We start from the raw sequence: 9,062 nt of genomic DNA, 5'->3' as shown, positions 1-9,062 counted from the left end.
AAATAAAAGCAGGAATGGCCCAATCTTTGTTTTCGAGTTTTATTGTATAAATATATTTTGCTTTATATCTCGTCACATCTTGCGTCTTTTATCACTTCACAGTACATACTATGATATTGAAACGTGGAAGTACAGAAAAGGAAACTTTAATTATGTACTCTACAGTCTTTGAATCTGAAGATTGTGATATTCATTACCTTTATGTAGGTCAATAAAAACATTACAGATTGAAATTAATTAACAGGAAACAACACCAATGTGTCCAAGGTTGGGCATCATCATTTTTCTTTGATTTATAATTATTTTTCAAGATATCTGCATTGAACATGAAATGGTTGAGAACGTGCATTTGGGAGGTTTGCAGCTGAGTGTGAAGCTTCTGGAATTATTTTATTTCTTAAATTACATTTTAAAGATTTATTTATATGGCTCCTCCCCTCCTTTGACATTTCAGTGCGTGGCCATTGGTGGAAAACGTTTGGACAGCCGTGTCCAAAATTGGAATAGACCTGTCATCTGTATTGTATAAGTAAGTCAGAGCTTTTCTTTCTGTCACTCACACATTTGCATGCACACACACATTAATGACCTGTATAGATGCAGTCACAATAAAGATACCTGCTCACGTTTCATAAATGACGAGGTTTTTTTTCCAAAAAAAGGGAAAAGAGGCGTCGTATATTTGAGTCAATACAGTAAAAAAAGTTTCCTCTAAATTTTTGAAGCAAGAAATTAACATATGAAGATATTTTTGAGACACAAATATTACAAAACTATTCAATAGGTTTTGTGTGACAAAATAAGGCAAAACAGGAAACACTAGATTTGAAGTAAACTTTATTGTTTGCTCCACAAAATTAACAAGCAAAATATTCTTTTGTTTATCTCAATACAGAGAGAGATGAGACTGCCAGGAAGAGCAGTGACGTCACGGTAAAACTGCGGTGTTGCTGCGCTTTGTTGATGTAATACTCAGCTACCTTTTTGTTGGGGTTCGGGCCATTGAACCAAAGCTGCATGCAACGCCCTGACGTTTTGAGGTGCGTAGTATAAAGGTAGGAGTTAGACCAGATTTGCTCACACATTGACTCGGGTGTCGGGTAAACGTCCGTCCATTTTCTACACTTGCTGTCACGTGGACATTTGTTAATACCTGAAATAGAGAAAGTTGATTTAAGATACTTTTTTTTTAAGGGAAAAGGTAGAATTTATTACCACGAAACGCATCAGCAGTTTAAGAAGTTAGGCGATTTACTGGAAGCCATTGTAGACTATCAATGTGTAAAATCATCCACTTCAGCTAAATAAGAGTGTCAAAAGTGTGGCCTGGGTTGATGCTGCATCATCAGTAGGTAAATGTGCTAACAGTGCAAAGCGCTTTGAGTGTCTTTGAGGTGGAAAAGTGCTAGAGAAGCAAGAGACTATTACAATTTAATGACAGATTGTATTTTTATAGTGCATTTTTACCCAAAGGTACCCAAAGTGCATTTTTCATTCACTCCGCAGTCATAGACTGGTGGTGATAAGCTATATCTGTACACTCAAAAAATAAACTCCAAAAAAAAAAAATCTACCAACAGTTTTCATTAGTCTTTCTTAGTTATGACAACTTAATTTGAAATTGCTTTGAACCAACAAACAATATTGCTTTGCACAAATTAGCTTTTCCTCTTCACTCAAAGCTGGAAACCCAGAGAAAACCCACGCGTGCACAGGGAGAACATGCAAACTCCACACAGAGATGCCCGAGGGTGGAATTGAACCCTGGTCTCCTAGCTGTGAGGTCTGCGCACTAACCACTAGACCGCCGTGCCGCGTATATTATGTCACCAAGCTAATTTTATTAAGTCATGGCAACTTGAAATTGCTTTGAATCAACAACCAATATTGCATTGCACAAATTAGCTTTTCCTCTTCACTCAAAGCTTATTTTAAGTAATGCTTACTGAATAATTGTTGTCATCGGGACAAGTTTTTAAGTTCATAACTCAAAAAAATATGGTAAGTCAACTGACTTAATCATTTTATTCAAAGTAGTTTAATTTGTACTTTATTATAATAACAATGCACACAGCTTTTTAAGTAGCAGTAACTTAATATATATATATATATATGTGTGTGTGTTTGTATATTATGTTACCAAGCTAATTTTATTAAGTCATGGCAACTTGAATTTTGTTTTTTTTAGCTTATCAACAATAAAATTTGAGTGTATATCACATGCTAAATTAAGTTCATGTAATAGTTCATGTAATATCTGCAATATGCAATACTATATATTTTGGATATCTTGTATATATCTTGTACATATCTTGTTAAATTGTCTTTTTTTTTTACTCTACTTTTATATACTTTTTTTTTAAAACTTGAATACTGCACTGAAAGGAGAAGCTCTCCAATCTCGTTGTACATCTTGTATAATGACAATAATGGCCATTCCATTCCAGCCAACATTATTATTTGAACATAAGTTCAAAAATAAAGTTAGCAACTTAGAAAGTTTATCTAAATCAATTAATTTAATTTATTTATTTATGTATTAAATCAAGTGTTGTCAACAGATACTCTGAATTACTATTTAGAGTGTAGGCATAGTTGCCATGGTGTCGACTGACGGAAACACGGCCTCACATTTAAACGCCTACTTTACCTGCTGAGCCGCTGTATATTATCATTTATATGTTACAGCATATTATAAGTTTAAGACATGTGATGAGAGCATATCATACCTGAGCTCCAGTCCCACCCCTTGTGCCAGTTGCTCTTGCATGTCATCTCATCCTTGCAGTCTTCCCACCAGTCATGGCAGTCTTCCATACACAGAGGAACATCCAAGATTCTCTCCTTCCGCCAACTCTGATCCACCTGCACACAATGGTTCGGATGAGCCATGAATTAATCGAGTGAAGTGTTTAAGTATAAATTAAACTTGGCACTCAGTACCCACCGGTTGTATCCAGGGTCCCAGGTGTGGTGAACATTCATAGAAGCAAGTGTCTTGGATGAAATGTTGCTTGCACTTTGGGCTCATGGCACCGCAGTGGTTCCAGTTGAAGTTGTACAAATAGGAGTTATCATTGTGAGCTTCAGCGCTGGTGTTGGCCGTACAACACGCGTTGTCACGCCATGGAGCGCACTGAAAACAGCACAAGGAAATGTTTGTTTATACTTGAAATTGGCCAGGGAAATACAATTTATAAGAATAGTCCATCCGCTATGGCGCTTGGGTATACTGGAGCCTACCCCAGTTGAGTTTGGGCACATATAGACAAACAACCATTCACATTGACATTCATTAAAAATTATTACGTTTGATTCATGTTCATGTTAAAGGTTAAATAACTGTTAATAGTTATCCTCCCTATCCGTGTGGAAGTGGTAAGTTTTTGGCTATTTAAGTTTAAAGGAAATAACTTGAAGGCTACCGTTTAGGTCGCTAGCTCTCTAGTTTGCGAGTTAGCATGTGTCTCAAGACCCTGCAGTTGCGCAATATGTTGTAAATAAAAAGAGTATAAATGTGACTATAGTCGTGTTTTGTCATGTCTACAGGGCTCTAATAATGCTTTGTTCATTTTAATATGAAAAAAAATAATTTGTCTACCCACCAACTATATGTGGTTTCTTAAGTTTTTATTATTTGCCGTTTTATTGTTGTTATTATATTTATTTATTTATTACTGATTGATTGATTTTCTTTATTCTTGATTTTGTTTATTTATTTTTCATCTTATTTTGTGTAGAAAAATAAAAAGTAAGATATTTGAGAACAGTGGAATGTTTTATCAGAGCTTTTCTTGTAGAAAATCGAAACCAAAGCAAAGTTTATATATTTTTCTGTTTTTAATAAATGCATTTTTTTTTTTTTTGGAAAACCTGATGTGGCCCAGTCTTGCCCAGACCCTTGCTCCAGTGGCCCCCAAGTAAATTGAGTTTGAGACCCCTGATTTAGAGTCTCCAATTTATTGGAGTGTGGGAGGAAACTGGAGTACCCAGAGAATGAAGATTGAAATCCAAATCATCCCAATTCCCACGACTGCGGGGCTAACATGTTAACCACTCATAAAAATAAATATGCACCAATTTCATCTTATGGGACATGTGGTTACATCACCTGAAGGTAAAGTTTTCCCTCAGGACCGGGCTTTACTTTGTGGTGTGTAGCATCCATGCAAATGTTGAGTTTGTCCAGAGAAGAGCCACTGGACAAGGCAAGCAGCATGACGAGAACAACAACCCACATGGCTCTGCAACAGAAAGAGACAAATTTCACACAAAAGTTTCTTTCCACAAACTTAACAACATTGCTCATACATGTAGGGATACAGACTGTACATTAATATACCTCATACATCCTGATTTCTTATGTTTTCTGCAAGTGTGTCACACTTAAATAACGGCTTAGATTTAATAGCGTTTTTCTAGGCAGCAAAAGTAATCTACATCTTTAAATACAACGACAACGACAGCGATTGGAGCGACAATTGAACCGCCAACCTTCTGGTTTCTGGACAACCTGCTCTACTACCTGAGCCGTTGCCACCATATCATCAAAAAACTTATATTAGTCAATGGTAACACGGCTGAACACAAAATTCTGTTTTTAAAAGAATGTTTTTTATTATTGAGTGAGAAATAAAACCGAAACTATACAGCCCTGTGTGAAAAAGTGATTGCCTCCCCATTAAAACATAACTTACGTAACTGTGGTTTATCACACCTCAGCTGAAGTTGAAAAGATTATAAAGTTATTTCTAAAGCTTTGGGTCTCCAGCAAACCCCACCGAGAGCCGTTATCCACAAATGGTGAAAATACGGAACAGTGGTAAAACTTCCCAAGAGTGGCCGGTCGACCAAATTCACAATAATGCAGCGATGACTCATCCAAGAGGTCACAAAAGACCCCACAACAACATCCAAAGAACTGCAGGCCACACTTACCTCGGTTAAGGTCAGTGTTCATGATACCACTATAAGAAAGACTTTGGAAAAAACTCAGTTCCAAGACAAAAACCACTGATGAACAAAAAGAACATTAAGGCTCCTCTCTATTTCTTGGTCTTTTGGATCATCAAGATGTTTTGTTGCCACAAAACATCTTGATGATCTTGATGATCCCAAAGACCTTTGGGAAAATGTGGTCTGACAAGACAAAAGTTTAACTTTTTGAAAGATGTGTGTCATTACATCTGGCCTAAAAGTAACGCTGCATTTCAGGAAAAGAACATCATACCAACAGTAAAATATGGTGGTGGTAGTGTGATGGTCTGGGGCTGTTTTGCTGCTTCAGGACGTCTAAGACCTGCTGTGATAAATAGAACCACGAATACTGCGGTCTATCAAAACATTCTAAAGGAGAATGTCCGGCTTGGTCTGTGACCTCACATGGAAGCCATCTTGGATTCTGCAGCAGGACAACGATCCAAAACACACCAGCAAGTCCACCTTTGAATGGCTGAAGAAAAACTAAATGTCCTGACCTGAATCCTATTGAAATGCTGTGAAAAATTCTGCAATGTGGTGGATGAGTTGGCCAAAATTTGCATATTTTAGATACTTGAACTAATATCTTGTTAGTCAAAAATAACATAATTACATAATAGTCATAATTGTTGTAACTAAACCACAGATAAAGCAAGTGGCTCACTGTCAGCTATAATATGCTTTATTACTACCTGCAACTTTCACATAGACTGCAAGGTATTTTACAATAATCCTAACAAAATAATAATTGATCAATAACTATATCACACAAAATGAAGACCGTATTTCAATATTTATAATTATACACATACAATAACTTGCTTTTAAAAAATCAAAATGAGTAAAACCTGCAATAAGCAACATTGATATTTAAAGTGTTCTCCAATTGCATAGAAATTATTTTACCGTCTTACGAGTCTGCAGTTCTTTCTGAAGTCCAAGAAAGTTTCTGAAAACACGCTTGTATCAAAGGGTGTATGAGTTGGAGCGTATGCAAGCGTGTGTGACCAAAGATGATGGCGTTTGTCACGATAAATATGTTTCCAAAGTCCAAAGTCTGCCCATTGTGTGTGTGTGTGTGTGTGTGTCGGTGTGTATGACACAGAGCAAAAGAAAGCGTGTGTGTGATAATGAGCTTTATTACGGCTAGATGTGAGAGAGAGCTGTCTTATCTCAAGGTCTAGGACTACTACTATGTATCCACACTAATGGCAAGGTGACCTGAGAATTCCATTTAGGATGATTTGTCATCTAAGTTGACGATCCATTTTATAATGAAGAAACATGACATTTTAATTAATATGTTCAAGTGTTGTCTTACTGATAATTCAGTGTTTGGTTTGATTTTAATTATTTTTTGTATGAAGTTAGGGTGGTATTTATTATGATAGCATATATATAAAATTACCATTTTGTATATTGATTAAGGCAAATAGATTCATGTACTTCTTCACAGATACTGTATGTTCAGGAGTTTAGCGTTCTTTTACTGAAATCGTCACTGTTGCTTTCTGCTGACTTTTGTGCTTGTGTTCCAGGAGCAAAGCGGAACCTTTGTGCAATAACAGGCAACCGGAAATGACCGGACGTCATACAGTGAACACTTCTAACGTCCGTTGTAGTTGTGTTGAATGTTTTGAAAAGTGTTATGTAGGTATCTCGGGTTATTACGTTTTTATCGTGGTGATAACTTCTTGTTTTTATTTTTATTTTTATTTTTTGGTTTGGCGTGACACTTATTATTCTCATTAAACAGGAAGACGTTGGTATTAAATCGTTTTTTGCCGTATTGGCGACCACCATAGGTTTGTAGGTTGTTTTGGTTTCTTCTTAAAGCCAACATGTCGACGTTGTTCCCGTCCTTGTTTCCACGAATAACTGAGTCTCTGTGGTTCAACTTGGACCGACCGTGCGTGGATGAGACTGAGCTACAGCAGCAGGAGCAACAACATCAAACCTGGGTAAACGTTACACACATAGGGAGTGGCGTCCATGTTGATATTTCTGTAACAGATTATTATAACATCTTCGGCTCTTCGTGCCTATTTTGACTGAAAATTGCGTGATAAGTAACGTAAAGCATAGATATCCTTAATACTCTGTTTTACCAAAATTACAAAATAACTTTTAATTTTTCATTTCACATAGTTGCAGAGCATTGCTGAAAAGGACAACAATCAGCTGCCCATTGGGAAAACCATTTTTGAGGTAATTATATCCGATTTACACAATTATTCCCAACCTTCCATCCTCTAATCCCTGGATTTACATGAAATGCCACATCTGACCTTGCGCATGGATGCTGAGGATTCCTGCATATTTGCGGATTTCTTATTTATAAAATAATATAAATTCAACAACATGCAAGCAACAAATGCTAAATACAAGGATGAAGAGTCTTGAACCAGTCATGATGTGCTATATATATCACTATATTGACAGTTACTATGGTACCCAGTATGTCATTGGATGCTCATATCACCTCGTACTTCGGTACGAGGTACATTATTAAAAAAAAATCCTTAAACTGTATTATGGAAAGCAGGAAGTGAACAAATGTAACAGTTACTATGGTACCCATTATGTAATTGAATGGTCATATCACCTCGTACTTCGGTACGTGACAAAAAAAAAGTAAACTAAAACTGTATTATGGAAAGCAGGAAGTGAACAAATGTAACAGTTACTGATTGTAAAAGTACTTCGGAACGAGGTACATTATTTAAAAAAAAAACAACCTTAAACTGTATTATGGAAAGCAGGAAGTGAATAAATGTAACAGTTACTGATTGTAAAAGTACTTCGGAATGAGGTACATTATTTAAAAAAAAAACCAACAACCTCAAACCGTATTATAGAAAGCAGGAAGTGAACAAATGTAACAGTTACTGATTGTAAAAGTACCAGATGGAGGGGTAGGATTTAATAAGCTTTGCTTCTTCCTACTCCTTTTGGACATGTGGAACTGTGAACTCATTATGGGATGCACTCAATTGTAATCTGATGCATGTTCAAATGAAATAAAACCATTACCATATGCTTTACTATTTTTAACCACTCATACTAAACATTATTTTTATTGTTATTATGGCTTGCTAATTGACTGATTGTGTGTCTTTTTTGTGACAGTTTTTTTCATTATGAATAACTATGTACATACGTCTAGCCTTTAGATTTGTAATGTTTTTTGTGTCTATGCATCATCTGCATTTACGGCGTGCAGGGAGGAGGCTATGAAGAGGAGGAAGAGGAAGACGACGAGGATGAGGAGGACAGTGAGGACGACTCTGAAGACGAAGAAGACATGCAGGACATGGATGAGATGAACGATTACAATGAGTCGCCCGATGATGGAGAGATCAATGAGGTGCTTTCCTTGTTATGTCCTTTTTTTGTGGAATATCTCTTCTCATTGCAAGCTGAACTACACACTATTGTAAATTCAAATAGTTTTATTCCAATTTCAGGAGGTTTTTAGAAATCAGATTGAAAAAGATTTCCGTTTTTTTGTTTTGTTAGGTGGACATGGAAGGACAAGACCAAGACCAAGACCAATGGATGATTTAAGAAAGACTTTGGGGCATCTACTTCCCATTAGCTGTTATTGACTTACATTCACCATTCACATTAGTTTTCTCCTCACATCTGCAGAATCTCTTGTGAGCCAATACAATACTGCCACTCTCAGAAATGTTAATTTAACAATATGTTTATTATTATGCATTTATTTTTTCCCCCAACAGATGGTGCAAGTATACGGGCTGGTGAGTTTATGTAAACATATTTCTTTTATTTAACTCATCCCTTCAGCCTTTGTGGAAACCAAGTGCTGGTTCCTGTCCATACCCATCCAAGTTGTTCAGGGTCATCCAGCTTTAAAATAGCTGAGGCTGGGGTGTTGTTCCTGGTGCAAAGTCCCTCGTATTGTTGGTGGCCTTGGCTTTTTCTGGTATATAACATGCTGACCCATCTTACAGACCATAAATGGTAATCAGTTATGTAATTTGTTGCAGCAGCTTTATTTTGTACTTTCACTTTACATAACATGAAAATGTTTTATTAAAAAAAAAACTCAGGTGAAG

The 9,062-nt window shown here is 36.4% G+C and overlaps 2 protein-coding genes across 2 annotated transcripts; one reads left to right on the top strand and one right to left on the bottom strand.

The window, feature by feature from the left end:
* Positions 1-881: 881 nt before the first annotated feature.
* folr (folate receptor) lies at positions 882-6,029 on the bottom strand. Its single transcript, XM_058079783.2, has 5 exons — positions 5,887-6,029; positions 4,112-4,244; positions 2,948-3,136; positions 2,730-2,865; positions 882-1,153 (listed from the first exon to the last, which is right to left on the bottom strand). The coding sequence occupies exons 2-5, from the start codon at positions 4,238-4,240 to the stop codon at positions 882-884; spliced, it is 726 nt and encodes a 241-aa protein (XP_057935766.2). The 5' UTR covers positions 4,241-4,244; positions 5,887-6,029.
* A 542-nt stretch (positions 6,030-6,571) lies between these two features.
* Positions 6,572-9,056, top strand: anapc15 (anaphase promoting complex subunit 15). The gene is made up of 4 exons (XM_058079784.2): positions 6,572-6,941; positions 7,129-7,188; positions 8,204-8,347; positions 8,500-9,056. The coding sequence occupies exons 1-4, from the start codon at positions 6,822-6,824 to the stop codon at positions 8,545-8,547; spliced, it is 372 nt and encodes a 123-aa protein (XP_057935767.1). The 5' UTR covers positions 6,572-6,821; the 3' UTR covers positions 8,548-9,056.
* The last annotated feature ends 6 nt before the right edge of the window (positions 9,057-9,062 follow it).

This window comes from Doryrhamphus excisus, linkage group LG8, assembly GCF_037039965.1.
Source record: "Doryrhamphus excisus strain RoL-2023G ecotype Guam linkage group LG8, RoL_Dexc_Guam_v1.1, whole genome shotgun sequence".
Taxonomy (NCBI): domain Eukaryota; kingdom Metazoa; phylum Chordata; class Actinopteri; order Syngnathiformes; family Syngnathidae; genus Doryrhamphus; species Doryrhamphus excisus.
The sequence above is the reverse complement of the archived record's forward strand: the minus strand, read 5'-3'. Positions and strand labels throughout refer to the sequence as shown.

What these genes read in the sequence shown, in the direction of transcription:
- folr (XM_058079783.2), bottom strand. Translation starts at nt 4,240, where the DNA reads ATGTGGGTTGTTGTTCTCGTCATGCTGCTTGCCTTGTCCAGTGGCTCT. An exon ending in TGGGACCCTGGATACAACCG is followed by an intron (nt 2,866 to 2,947) that starts GTGGGTACTGAG and finishes CATTGTGTGCAG; the next exon opens with GTGGATCAGAGTTGGCGGAA. An exon ending in GGGGTGGGACTGGAGCTCAG is followed by an intron (nt 1,154 to 2,729) that starts GTATGATATGCT and finishes TCTCTATTTCAG; the next exon opens with GTATTAACAAATGTCCACGT.
- anapc15 (XM_058079784.2), top strand. Translation starts at nt 6,822, where the DNA reads ATGTCGACGTTGTTCCCGTCCTTGTTTCCACGAATAACTGAGTCTCTG. An exon ending in TTGGGAAAACCATTTTTGAG is followed by an intron (nt 7,189 to 8,203) that starts GTAATTATATCC and finishes TACGGCGTGCAG; the next exon opens with GGAGGAGGCTATGAAGAGGA. An exon ending in ATGATGGAGAGATCAATGAG is followed by an intron (nt 8,348 to 8,499) that starts GTGCTTTCCTTG and finishes TTGTTTTGTTAG; the next exon opens with GTGGACATGGAAGGACAAGA.